The sequence below is a fragment of the Amaranthus tricolor genome, chromosome 5 (assembly GCF_026212465.1).
Source record: "Amaranthus tricolor cultivar Red isolate AtriRed21 chromosome 5, ASM2621246v1, whole genome shotgun sequence".
NCBI lineage: Eukaryota > Viridiplantae > Streptophyta > Magnoliopsida > Caryophyllales > Amaranthaceae > Amaranthus > Amaranthus tricolor.
Window position 1 is genome coordinate 16,150,458 of NC_080051.1, and position 14,508 is coordinate 16,164,965.

The 14,508-nt window shown below is 34.4% G+C and overlaps 1 protein-coding gene and 1 pseudogene across 2 annotated transcripts; one reads left to right on the forward strand and one right to left on the reverse strand.

Annotated features, from left to right (window-relative positions):
- Nucleotides 1-4,447: 4,447 nt before the first annotated feature.
- On the forward strand, nucleotides 4,448-9,810 carry LOC130814086 (D-xylose-proton symporter-like 3, chloroplastic). 2 transcript variants are annotated; one of them, XM_057680086.1, is made up of 13 exons: nucleotides 4,448-4,763; nucleotides 5,225-5,303; nucleotides 5,584-5,643; nucleotides 5,742-5,808; nucleotides 5,914-6,038; nucleotides 6,128-6,229; nucleotides 6,317-6,688; nucleotides 6,780-6,827; nucleotides 6,925-6,987; nucleotides 7,089-7,169; nucleotides 7,792-7,890; nucleotides 8,209-8,346; nucleotides 9,575-9,810. In XM_057680086.1, exons 1-13 carry the CDS (start codon nucleotides 4,606-4,608, stop codon nucleotides 9,764-9,766), a joined length of 1,584 nt encoding a protein of 527 aa, XP_057536069.1. In that variant the 5' UTR covers nucleotides 4,448-4,605; the 3' UTR covers nucleotides 9,767-9,810. The 2 variants fall into 2 exon arrangements, with proteins under 2 accessions (XP_057536069.1, XP_057536070.1); XM_057680087.1 differs by lacking the exon at nucleotides 9,575-9,810 and adding an exon at nucleotides 8,823-8,982 and having other exon boundaries at nucleotides 4,461-4,763.
- Nucleotides 9,811-10,872: 1,062 nt separating this feature from the next.
- On the reverse strand, nucleotides 10,873-12,678 carry LOC130813483 (L-type lectin-domain containing receptor kinase IV.1-like; annotated as a pseudogene).
- Nucleotides 12,679-14,508: the final 1,830 nt, after the last annotated feature.

The window sequence follows — 14,508 nt, forward strand, 5'->3', positions numbered from 1 at the left end:
AACACCTTGCACTCCTCGCCCACCCCTTCCCCATCACCTACGCAACCCCACTCCTCTTCTTTGCATAAATTGACTTATAACACCCTAGCCACCAAAACCACCACCATCCTAGAATATGCCACCCACAAACCAAAATCGAGCCAGCCCTTTTTCTATTTCTAGACGAACATCCCATCCCCTCTCCTAGACGCCACCCACTAGATGGGACACCTTAAACGCTATTACCACTCCTCCCTACAGTTACCACAATGAAAACCACCCTCTAAGATAGTTTCAAATTAATTTAAGAAAATAAAGTTTTATATAATAAATTATAACCCTTTTAAAATAATCAATTTGACAAGACATTAAGATTTTGCTATTTGTTATTTTTCAACTCTTTATTTTATCGTATCATTTTAAATGAAATTAATCCATTGGACAAGACATTAAGATTTTGCCATTTGTCATTTTCAACTCTTTTATTTTATTGTATGATATGATATGATACAATGTGATATAATATGGTTATTATGTAGGTATAAAGAAATAATTCTACAAATCTTTTAAATACTTAACCTAATATAACTTCAAATAATTTAGGAAAATAAAGTATTTTTTAATCAATTCTAACCCTTTTAATTTATCCATTGGACAAGACAATAAGAGTTTGTCATTTGTCATTTTCTAACTCCTTTATTTTATTGTATTGTTATTTTCTATCTCTTTTATTATAGGAAAAATTACCCTAAATAATACGAACTTTCACTGATTTCCCAACAATAATACGAACTTTCAATTAAACATGAATAATACGAACTTTGATATATGTTTCCCGCTGGCATACCTGACCAGTTCTTTACCTGGAGAAACAGTAAATTTCCCATTTCTTCATCATTTTAATGGGTATTTAGACAGCTTTTTTTCAGCAGCCTCTTCTTCCTCATTTGCTCACTTTGCTCTTCCAATTTAATTACTTCTTCCAACATCTAAATTTTTTTTTCCATTTTCATTTTAATCTCTAAAGTAATTTGATATTTTAACATGTATTCTCCTTCGTCATCATCTCAATCTAGAACATCAATTGCAAAAGGAATTCCTTTATGTAAACACGGTGTTCATGCTAAATTACAAGTACTCAAAAAAGGAACAAGGATTGGTGAGAGGTTTTATGGATGTGCATTTTGGCCAGTAAGTTTATTTTTTTCAATAGCTTTATTTTGTTTTATGTTATTTTTGAATTTCTTTATCAATTAGGGTTTCATGATTTTGTTTGAAATGTAGGCACAAGATTGCAAATTTTTTAAGTGGGAAAAAGATGTAGAGTACACAAGTGAAATTTGTTCTTGTTTGGAAGAAGAGAAAGCTATGTTGATTGACAAAATAAGGAAATTGAAGGCTAAGAATGCAAAGTTGAAAGAAAGTGAAGCTATGTTGAAATTGAAAGTTGTTGAATATGTAAACTCACAAAAAGCGTTAAGTTTTATTTGTACTTGTTGCATCATGGGTTTTATTTGAATTGTTCTTATTTATGTTAAGCTAAGTATAAGAATTTGATCATGTAATGGAATTTTATGTATTGAAAATCCAATGTAATGAAAAAGTGTAACAAAGTTTCTTCGATTCAAGAATTATAGCGTCAATCCATACATCTTATAGCAATATTTTCAATAATTACCTTTACATACATACAATAGGCTACTTGGAAACGAGTTGATGTTGAAGGAATGAGAGTGCACTTAACTGCTTCTTGCTTCTCTGAATCTAACGTTTTTTGTACTTTGGGACATAACAAACCCTTCCACTTCTTCAATGCCTCTTCCTTTTTATTAGCCATCCTCTTCATTAGCATTGTTCTAATATCTTCAAGCATATCTATTAAATGATGGGATCTGGCATTCATGATGTAATTGTTAAAAGTTTCTACCATATTGCTCAAAATAACATCACACTTTCCATCTAGTTTGACAAAAGATCTACAAAACAAGTGTGGACCATATTTCCTAAAGGCATCAACAGCAACAGGATTAACATCCTCTATCTCCGCAATTGCTTCCTCAAAATCAACCAAGTTGTATGCTTTGACATATCTCCAAAACAGTAATTTCAACTCTTCTCCTTTGAATGACTTGTTCCAATTTGCGTAGATGTGCCTCGCACAATGCCTATGTTCTGCTTTTGGAAGCTCCAGCTGGACTGCCCTCAAAATGCTCAGTACAATAGCTCATAATTAAGATCTTGTGAATCATCCTCCTCAAATGCATCTTCATCACTTACCTCAGCACTATTACCAAAATGTGGCTCATCTTCAGAAAAATCATATTCAAGAGGTATGCAACTTTCACTAAGGGATTGTTTTGCCTTAGATGCTCTCTTAGGGGTCAACTTTTTCCTATTCCCAAAAGTGGACAAAACTTCACTACCTTTAGTACCACTTTTTGATATTTCTAGAACCAACATCTCATTATCCTTATCATTAACTACATACACAGATAATGCTCTATTTTCAACAGCTATTTCAGTCATTTTCCCAACACAAATATCATCGGTAACTCGCTTTAACCCTTCCAAAAAGCTAACAACATTAGGTAATTGATACCAAAGACAAAACTCATGTTTTACCCCAAGATCCTCCTTTACAATTCCTTCTAACTCAAAAAATGACATCATATCTAGGTCTATGGAGATGGTTTTACATATACCATACACATACTCAAAGCCCACAACTCCTTTTTTTAATACCCCATCATACCAAAACTTCAAAGTAATTGAATCATCCAAATTAGCCTAAAAACAAGCAAAAAATAGTAAATTACATCCATTTTGAAAGGCATAAGCGTTTTTAATCAACATCAAACAATAATCATGTATGGATTAACAAAATGGAAACAAAATTCCATCCATTTTCGAGTAAATGGATAGAGAATTTCATCCATTTTCGACTAAATGGATGGAGATGGATGGAGAATTTCATCCATTTTCAACTAAATAGATAAAAATAGTAAATTACATCCATTTTCAAAGGCATAAACGTTTTTAATCAACATCAAACAATAATCATGTATGGATTAACAAAATAGAAACAAACATCCATCCATTTTCGAGTACATGGACACATAATTTCATCCATTTTCGCCTAAATTGATACACGCCCTAATTTTTGGGATTAAAACAAAATTTAGGGATTTAAATTGCAATTAAGAAGAATTAACTAACCATGGATGAGATGATATCTTTGTAGTTGATGCGTGAGAACGAGAGGGAGAAGAATCAATGGAAATCACGAGCTTGAGGAAGATGATTGAAGAAGGAATGGCTGCGTGAGGGAGAAGGACTGCTTCTGTTTCCTTCACTTAGTTTTATCAGCCACAAAAATTTTTTTTAAAAAGAATGAGTAAGTTTACCGGTAACATGTAAATTTGTATACCAACGGGAAATATGTATCAAAGTTCGTATTATTCATGGTTAATTGAAAGTTCGTATTATTGTTGGGGAATCAGTGAAAGTTTGTATTATTCAGGGTAATTTTTCCTTTATTATATTCTATGATGATATGATTATCATTTGGATATAAAGAATTGATGTTATAAAATCTTTTAAATACGTAATATAACTTCAAATCAATTTAAGAAAATAATAATGCAAGTATATATTATCGTGATTAAATTTATCGAATACATGATTTTTTTAAAGCAAAAATTAAATACTCAATTTTTAAAAATATTTGTTGAATACATCACTTTTTCATTTAATCAAATATATCAAATTTTAGGTTAATAATATAGAATCGCTATAATAAATTATACTCCATACTATACCTAATTTAGCTCTAATTTTAAAATTAATCAAATTTTAAATTAGATAAATATTGCCATGTAATAAACAATCATCGATTAAAATAATTATATTTGTCATGTCTTAATTATTTATAGTATTGTATGATTTGATGATAATCAAAATTTAAAAATAAGACCGACTTAAAAATGAAAATGGGACAGAGGAAGCAATAACTATGCTTCAATCATTTATACTCTCCCAATAAAAAATTTATAGTATTGTATGATTTGATGATAATCAAAATTTAAAAATAAGACCGACTTAAAAATGAAAATGGGACAGAGGAAGCAATAACTATGCTTCAATCATTTATACTCTCCCAATAAAAAATTTATAGTATTGTATGATTTGATGATAATCAAAATTTAAAAATAAGACCGACTTAAAAATGAAAATGGGACAGAGGAAGCAATAACAATGCTTCAATCATTTATACTCTCCCAATAAAAAATTTATAGTATTATATGATTTGATGATAATCAAAATTTAAAAATAAGACCGACTTAAAAATGAAAATGGGACAGAGGAAGCAATAACAATGCTTCAATCATTTATACTCTCCCAATAAAAAATTTATAGTATTATATAATTTGATAATAATCAAAATTTAAAAATAAGACCGACTTAAAAATGAAAATGGGACAGAGGAAGCAATAACTATGCTTCAATCATTTAGACTCTCCCAATAAAAAATGGCATCAATAGACACTACTAGTTACTACTACTAACTACCACAGTTTGTACAAATAATTGATCATCTTCAAAATTTCAGTCATCCACAGACGATAAATGGAGTTAAATGGCAATATTATGATGGAAAAATCAACAATCTACAGTCTTGAAACTTCATTGTTACCTCATAAGGTAGACGCCCAAAGAGAGGATGATCTTGTTGAACAACATGCATCAGAAGTTGAATTCTTTTCCATGTCTTCCGTTATTTTGCCGTAAGTACTTTTAATTTTTTCCTTGCAACAAGTTTTTCTTTTGTCTTCTTGGTTGTGAATTTAGAGTTCTGAATTTAAGACTAAAAAATAAGTCATTTCTGATTATTTAATCTATAATGTTGTTTAAATTGAAATGATTAAGTTCAATTTGTCATATTGTAAGTATAAATGACTGATTACTGGTAAAAATTTGCTAATTTCAAGAATTGGGGGTATGAATCTGTTTGAATTGCCCAAATTTTTCTACTTTGAAGATAAATACCCTTAAGTATCTTCAATTATTGAATTGGGTTCAAGATGGAAGAAACAACCTGTTAGTAATTAGTAAACTTGAACTCTTTCTAGTCAAATGTTTTTTCCAAACAAGCCTTAGTTTCAAATTAATTGAGGTATTTTCCAGATTACATTAGATATGTTGATCTTTGATTTTAAAAATATTAAAAATTGTTTCATAATTTCAGGTTTCTATTTCCTGCATTAGGTGGGTTACTATTTGGATATGACATTGGTGCTACCTCTGGAGCTTCCATAGCATTACAGGTATGCTTTTGGTTTTTGAATACTGGTTTTTACATAGAGTTTGTTGTCTTCTACAATTCTAAGGGCGGAGCAAATATTTACAAATTCTTCTTTGAGGTCCAGTGCAATTTCAAAAATTATGATATTTTCAAACCAACTTTGTATTTTTAAACACTTAATGTATACCACATAATTTAATATAAAGGCCCTTAAACTTTTTGGGACCCTATGCGGTCGAACATGTAGAACAGAACCTCCCTTGTCTACTTAATATATAGAATTAATTCTATTGTTAATGCAGTCTGCTGAGCTTAGTGGTACAACATGGTTCAATCTTTCAGCAGTTCAACAGGGTTTGGTGGTAAGCTTGTGTATTGATTGATGATCATGCCTTTGTTTCACATACGGTTGGAATGAGTGCATTTTTAAACTATACAGTTTTGCTGTAATGTAATGTAGGTCAGTGGCTCGCTTTATGGAGCTTTTTTTGGTTCTATCTTTGTCTTTCCGGTAGCTGATTTCCTTGGTATATCTTTTATGTTTTATGTTATTATATCTGTGCTCTATTGTTGCATTTAAGATCATCACACTAAAATTTCTTTTTCTGAATGATACCTGCACTTTCCTGAAGGAAGAAGGCGAGAACTTGTCATAGCTGCTATATTTTATGCAATAGGTGGCCTTACTACTGCATTTGCTCCCGATCTTAGTGTTCTTTTGGTTGGGAGGTTTCTGTATGGCATAGGCATTGGTTGGGTGAGCCATTTAATTTTATGTATCAGTTTTGGTGACGGGTGAATTATTTTGCTAGTTTTTAGACATATACTAATGTTACGTTCTTGTAGGCTATGCATTCCGCTCCTCTTTACATTGCAGAAACTTGCCCGTTTCAGATTCGGGGAACTCTGATTTCATTGAAAGAACTCCTTGTTGTTCTTGGCATCTTGGTACTACTTTCACTGTAAAGTCACTCCTTTCTTTTGTGCTTTCTTTTAACCTGTAATTTGACTTGTAGCACATTTGCATTTTGTCAGTTGGGTTATTTTGTTGGTAGCTTCAAGATCAATGTGGTTGGGGGCTGGCGTTACATGTTTGGGATGAGTGTTCCACTTGCTTCTGTTATGGGTCTTGGGATGTTATGTCTTCCTCCTTCACCTCATTGGTTGCTTCTTAGAGCTGTTCAGTGTGAAGGATCTTTACCAGAGTACAAGGAGCAAGCGATTGCTTCTCTGAGCAGACTCCGCGGAAAACATGTAGGTGACAAGGTGTCTAAAACGAAAATTGAAGACACAATAGTATCAGTAAAGGCTGCTTACCAAGATCAGGCGGCAAGCTTTTTAGAGGTGTTTCAAGGTCGTAATCTAAGAGCTTTTATAATTGGAGGAGGCCTCGTACTTTTTCAGCAGGTATTCTATGAACCCATGTTTACAATTTTTTTTTTTTTTTTTGAATGGACATGTTTGCAATTATCATGCTGCATTGATGCATATTTTTCAGATAACTGGGCAGCCTAGTGTTTTGTATTATGCTGGTCAAATCCTACAGGTAAACCAAAACTTATCCATCTTCATTTTCCAGGCTCTTTTGCCGAAGAAGTTTCTCTTAAACTTATCCATCTTCGTGTTTTCTTGACTGTAAATAGAAAGCAGGATTTTCTGCTGCAACCGATGCTACTCGAGTTTCAGTGTTGATTGGCCTTTTTAAGGTATATAACTCACTTAGTAATTAGCTAGGAGTAACATAATACCGTTTTTATGAAGAGGAAAATGAATTTTGATGTTGATGTTTCTCGCACCCTTTTTGCAGTTTATGATGACAGGAGTTGCTGTTCTCAAAGTCGATGACATTGGAAGGAAACCCTTATTGATAGGAGGTGTTAGTGGGATTGTATGTATACTTAACTTTTTTGTTCTCTAAATAATATTCACGGGAAGTGTTAGTAGGAGTAATTATTTTATTGATACATAACTGATAAAACACAGAAGAAAAATAAAATATTTTCGAGAAATCTGTAGAACTTTTGCATTAAAAAGTTACAATGCATGAACAGTGTAACATTTTGATCAAATGAGCGAATAATTATTAATAAATTGAAGAAACAAAATAGTTAAGTTAAAACAAATCAATATAGTTCCAGTTGAAGAATTTAGGGAATCTTTCATGGTCCAATGATGATATAATGTTTACATCAATTGCGCCTTTCAAATATTGATTTATGTAATAATAAGTAATGACAATATTTTTTTGAATTAATAATTAATGACTATCAATTAAAGATATTACTTTTTAGTTAGTCCAGAAAATCTTGGGGATGAAATGAAAACCTTGGGAATGAGTATCATTATTTTTACAAAAAAGGGTAAAACAAACGTGAGAGGAGGTGGAAAGATTTGAAATTAAACAGTATATTTGAAACTGGTTCGCTATCATCAATATCATTCTTCATCCTTTTAGTGTTGCAGAGGTGTTAATTTGGCAACTGAAAACTTCCTTCTTTGATATTATGCAGGCTGTATCCATGTTCGTCCTTGCCGCTTACTACAAATTTCTAGGAGGCCTCTCATCTGTTGCAGTAGGGGCGTTGCTTGTATACGTTGGTAGCTATCAGGTAATTTTCTACAATACATGTATTCCAGATCATACCTGTTATGTGCTCCCCTAGTAGCTTTCTCAAACATTCTAAAACATGATACTGAAGCGAGTAATCATGCATTAGACTGTTATATGTTAAGACGTGCGACTTCTCATAAGATATAGGCGTGGATTTAATGATTAAATTTGCATATTTTGAGGGCTTCCTATTGAAAAATCGGGTAAAACTTTCATTTCATACTAGACATTTCTTTCAAAGATAAGTCTGCATAACATGGGAACTGTGGTTTGTGCCTTTGTATCTGAAATTGCTTTTGTGAAAATGATGCCTTAGATATCGTTTGGACCCATCAGCTGGCTAATGGTATCCGAGATATTCCCCCTTCGCACAAGAGGACGAGGAATCAGTCTTGCGGTTTTAACAAATTTTGGCTCAAATGCTCTTGTGACCTTTTCTTACTCACCATTAAAGGTAAGAGTTAAACAACCACTATGTTTGGATAGAGAAAAATGGAGGGAAAAGATGGAGAATCTCGTTTGGATAACGAAAAGGGAGGGAAAGGATTTGGAGGAAAAATATGGACAAATTTTGTTAAGAATATAATCTCTCCTGAGGTGAAAAGATTTGGAGGGAAAACACTTGTTTTCCTTTCCTTTAACATGATATACTTTCCGTCCTTACCCCTCCCCTTCCTTTCCCTTCCTTCCCCTCCCATTCCTTTCTTCTCTCTCCTAATTTGCTATCCAGACATAGTGTATGACTTTAAGAGACAATTTTCTTTCACACATTGTTTGGAATTTGGATTGAGTGAGTTGGTAGAGAAGGAAGGAGAAAGATTTGGACAGAATTTCCTTTGTTTGATTACCGATTTCGGAGGGGAGGATTTGGAAGGAAGGGATTAAGTCCCTACAGTTTTTCAATAACCTTATCTCTCCTAATGTGGACAGATTTAGAAGGAAAATAGGAATTTTCTTTCTCTTCCTCTCCTTTCCGCTCCCTCCTAAACATGGAAAAAAATCGCGGTTGCGGATGCTTATGCGGAAACAGTTCCGATGTCGCGGAAAACGGCTATAACGGAGAAACAATGCGAATCAAAAAATCACACAAGGTGTTTTGAACTTATAATTGCATTTTTGTTTTTGAGCTAATATTATTATGCTATAATATGCAACTAGCTATTATAATTGCGATATTTGAGATTCTTTTTGTGTATAATTAATTAATTTATTAGTTATTAGTTAATTATTTTGTTTATCAACTAAAATTATGAGTTACTATATATAAGTAATCGTAATGATTGAAGTTAAGGGGTATTAATAAAATTTTAACGGGAAGACAAATAACGTTGTAACGGTGAAATATCGTTATAACGGTAAAATATTGCGCGTTACACGTTATATAATGGTCAATGCGGCGTTTTGACCGTGAAATTTCATGCACCGTTATATAACGGGATTTAACGCCGCGGTAACTTTTAAACAGGTTATATAACGGGCGTTACGTATCGTCATGGGGGAGTTTTTATTCCATGCTCCTAAACAAACATGCAGAATTTCCCTAATATTCCCTCCCCTCCCTTCCCCTTTCCTTCCATTCCTTTCCCTCCGAAATTGTTATCCGAACAAAGTATTAGTCTGGAACCATATTGCATACCTGGCTAGTTGTGTGATGTTCTGTGCTAACATTTTTAGTTTTGCAGGAGCTGTTGGGGGCAGGTAATCTTTTCCTTGTATTCGGAGCTATTTCTTTGCTGGCCCTTGTATTTGTATTGACGTTGGTCCCAGAAACCAAAGGCTTAAGTCTGGAAAAAATCGAGGCTAAACTAGCAGAATCAGATTTGATTCATATGTTGCAAGATGAGAACTGTCTTAAGCCCTCTATCTCTGTATAATACAATTTTAAATCAATATATTGTTAATAAATAAGCATTGCCAACAGTTCGTTTTTACGATTTATTTGTGGCATTCCGAGATGATGGGAGCACAAATTTGTATTCTTAATTTTGCTCACTGGAAAAGAGTTCTCAATTCTTGCTTGTTAAAGCTGAAGTGCTGAACAGCTGAAGTCATAATTTAGTTTTGCAACCTCCGACTGTCCAATCCCAGGTATAAAACAAACATTACTCAGCATTGTAGTTCCCTATTATATTGATGGTGATTAATTATCAGATTCCTAATTTCATGAGAATTTGAAAGATCAAAGGCAAAGTTTCCTTTTGGCATGATCATGAGACAAAGACGTTCTTTTCCTTTTTGTGGCTCCTTAGAGTGTGTTTGAATTGAAGGAAATGGAGGGAAAGGAAGGGGAAGGATTTTGAGGAAGGGGGAATTTCTTGCTTGGATAACAAAATAAGAGGGAAGGGATTTAGAGGGATGGAGTTTGGAAGGAAAATATGGACAGATTTTATTAAGAATAGAATCTAGCATGCTTGAACTGGATGTAAATGTAAAGAAGTTTGTGAGTTTCAATCTAGTCTATAGGTAACCTAAAGTTTTAATATAAATAAAATATAAAATAGTAACACCTTCCCCTAAGACAATCAACTCCTTACTCGAAACAACCCTCCACCGGTAACAACCTTTCCCCCTCACCTGAAACAACTTTTTCTTTTTATAAAGCATATGACCACTATTGGAAGTCATCAATACGGAACTCGATCATCATGACCTTTCTTGATGATTCAATCCCAATGATTTCCAACTGTTCGAAGTTTATTATACTGAGTAACTATCAGAAATGTCTTCTCTTTTTAAAATAATTAATGACAAAACAATAACTTCCGAAATTCCCAGTAATAACAAGACATTATGGAGGTGTTTGATACATGAATGCTGAGGAAGAGACGAGGAGGATGAGTTTGTTTGTTTATTTGTTACCTCCTATGTTATTGCTGTGACATAAAGATAAATCACTAAAAACAAAGTAATGGAAACATTACTGACAAAATTAAAACAAATATTTCTAACCCTTCAACAACTGCAACCAAACAATCCCAATCTATGAGCGACCATACTGCAGGACTGAATTTGCACTAGACGTGTTACTACAGCAAACAGTTCCATTCGATGATGTCAATGATGTCGATGAACTCGATGTTCTCCATAAATTGCAACTATCAATATCATATTCAGAAGGAATTGTTGGCAATTTTTCTTGATCATGAAGCATGTGAACTACTTGCCTCATTGTAGGCCTTTCTTCTGTTTTGGGATTTAAGCACAGAAGTCCTAACTTCAACACAACCTCCATTTCCCTTTCCTGATAATGTCTTCCCATCTTAGGATCACTTGCCTTCAGAATTTTTCCCCTCTTCCAACAATCATAAACCCAGTCACTCAGGAATAAAATCTCTGCTTCATTTCCATATTGTCTGCTAATAGGTCTCCTTCCACAACCCACCTCGAGTAAGAACATTCCAAAAGCAAAAACATCAGTACTAGTTGTAGGTTTTCCCGTTCTGCTTACCTCCGGTGCAATATATCCAATGGTTCCCACTACATGGGTGGTACGAGGATCATTATTATGATTGTAAAGTCTAGCAAGCCCCAGATAACCAAGCCTTGCATTCATTTCAGCATCTAATAGGACATTACTTGCCTTCACATCTCGGTGAAGAACAACTTGTTCCCACTCCTCGTGTAGGTAGAGAAGTGCAGATGCCACCCCCTTAATTATCTTAAATCTCGAGAACCAACTTAGATTTGTTTTTTCATCTTTGCTAAAGAGGAAGTTGTCAAGGCTCCCATTAGGCATATACTCATACACCAAAAGAAGCTCTCCTTTTCTTCTACATTAGCCCAAGAGTTGTACCAAGTTTTTATGGCTTAGCCTTTTCATATTAGTAATCTCCGCCATAAATTCTTTCATCCCTTGCTTTGAATCATGGGAGACTTGTTTAACAGCTATTTCAGCATTCAAAGAGCGCAATACGCCCTTGTAAACCTTCCCAAATCCACCAACTCCAAGAATCCCGGAGTTTCTAAAACCTTTTGTTGCTACATAAAGCTCTTTGTATGAAAATCTTTGCGGAGCAAATTCCTTTTCCCAAGCTTCATGTAACTCTCTATACTTCATCATCCGCACAAAGCAAAAAGCTGAAGAAATCACTAAAAAAAACAGTACAACTATAACCTGAATTACAAAAACCATCTTATTTGAGTCTATCTTTTGTATGATAATTGGAAGAGATGGAAGCTTAGAAGGATCAAAATCTTGTGCTCTCCCACTTTGATTCCAGCTTCATCCTAATATGTAATGGGTATTTGATGGATAACCACTCGAAGAAGCAAAACCGATATACATGGAATCAAAGAGTATAGCAGAAAGATTGACGGGTTTAGACAATAAACACTTACTTGGTTTTGGATAGCTAAATGGAGCTAATGTTACATTCACTAACATCTCTAGCTCATCATAGTCTATCCAAATTTGGATAGGCTTACCAATAGTTAAAAGCAGTGTTTTGTTCACTCTTTCTTTATCAGAAAAGTAAGCCGCAGGAGCAGCATACTTAGATTTGACACTGTTTATGTCGATCCCAACATGGTTTCCATTTATATCTTCAACTTCAAGATTTTGATTGGTGTCGAGCTCGATTGCGAATATGTGATTAGTGTTTTTGCCATTTGTGGTAGGATTGAGGAGTCCTAAGTATGCTGCGGGGAAAGCATGTTGGAAGTTTTTGGATGGAGTGATAAAAAAGACGATTCCATGTCCAAAATGATTAACTAAGGTTCGAATGATAGTGAAAACAAAAGTGGTGGAGAATGAAAGATGATTTGGTTTGAAGGTTATAGGATGTTGTTATAACTGATGTAAGAAAGAAAGCGTAAAAATTGACAAACACAAAACACACAGAATTTACGTGGTTCACCGACAATGTGTCGACTACGTCCACAGGCAGAGGAGAGAAAAATTTTATTACTAGAGGAAACCCAGAATACAAATATTGGCTAGATTACAAAAAATAGGAGTTTATAAATTACTCCAATACAGAAAACCTTAGCCAAAACAGATTTTTGGGATGATGCAAAACTAATGCCCAAGACTCCTTTTATAAGGAGAAGAATAACAAGCCTTTGTTATTCTTCCGATGTGGGATAATGATAAACATTAACCTTCCAATGTGGGATAATGATAAACATTAATCTTCCAATGTGGGATAATGAAAAACATTAATCTTCCAATGTGGGATAATGACAAACATCAATCTTCCAATGTGGGATTCAAGACATAACCTTACAAATCTCCACCTTGACTTGAATCCTTTCAGCAACAACAGATAACAGATGTACTATCCACGAGTACCAGACACAAGTCCTCTGCCTCAGATTTTTTTTTTCTCTTGCCCCAAAAGGGCAATCAACAACTTCCCACATTTAACAAGTCCAAGCAATGTTGGAACTTGCTGTGCGGAACAGACTTGGTGAACATATCAGCAGGATTATCAGCAGTACCCACTTTGTTCACCTTAATTCTCTTCTCATTCCTTAAGAAATGATATCTAACATCAATGTGTTTGGTTCTCTCATGATGGACTTGATCCTTAGCCAAACATATGGCACTAAGACTGTCGCAATACACGATAGCTTGATCATGACATAGACCCAGATCACTAACCAGTCCTTTCAACCAGATTCCCTCTTTTGCAGCTTCTGTCAAAGCCATGTACTCTGCTTCTGTAGTTGACAAACTCACTGTAGGTTGCAAAGTAGCCTTCCAACTAACAACAGAAACACCAAGAGTGAACACATAACCAGTCATAGATCTCCTACTATCAACATCTCCAGCATAATCAGAATCGGAGTAACCAGTAACCAAACACTGTATATCACCTCTATAAATGAGACCAAGGTCAGAAGTACCCTTGAGGTACCGAAATATCCTCTTCACAGCTTGCCAGTGCTTTTTTCCAGGTTGTGACATAAACCTACTGACAACACTAACAGAATGTGCAAGATCAGGTCTAGTGCAGACCATAGCATACATCAAGCTCCCCACTGCACTAGCATAGGGAACTCGAGACATGTACTCCTTCTCTCCAGCAGATTTTGGTGTAAAAGAAACAGACAAATGAATATTTGCAGCAGATGGAGTATCTAAGGCTTTAGCATTAGACATACCAAACCTGGACAATATCTTCTGAATATACCCCTTTTGAGACACAAAAAGTTTATTCTGGCTTCTGTCTCTGTAGATCTCCATTCCCAAAATTTTCTTTGCAGCACCCAAATCTTTCATCTCGAACTCAGCACTCAAAAGACCCTTCAACTTCTGAATATCTGACTTATCCTTTGAAGCTATTAGCATATCATCAACATACAGGAAAAGATAAATGTAAGAACCATTTTTCAATTTGTTGTGATATACACAACAATCATACGGACTCCTGTTGTAGCCAATCTCTATCATGAAACTATCAAATCTCTTGTACCACTGCCTAGGAGACTGCTTCAGTCCATACAATGACTTCTTCAACTTACATACATAGTCTTCTTTTCCAGGAACTTGGAACCCATCTGGCTGAGTCATGTAGATTTCTTCCTCCAACTCCCCATGTAGGAAAGCTGTCTTCACATCTAGTTGTTCAAGCTCAAGATTTTGATGTGCAACCATTGCTAGTAGCACTCTGAT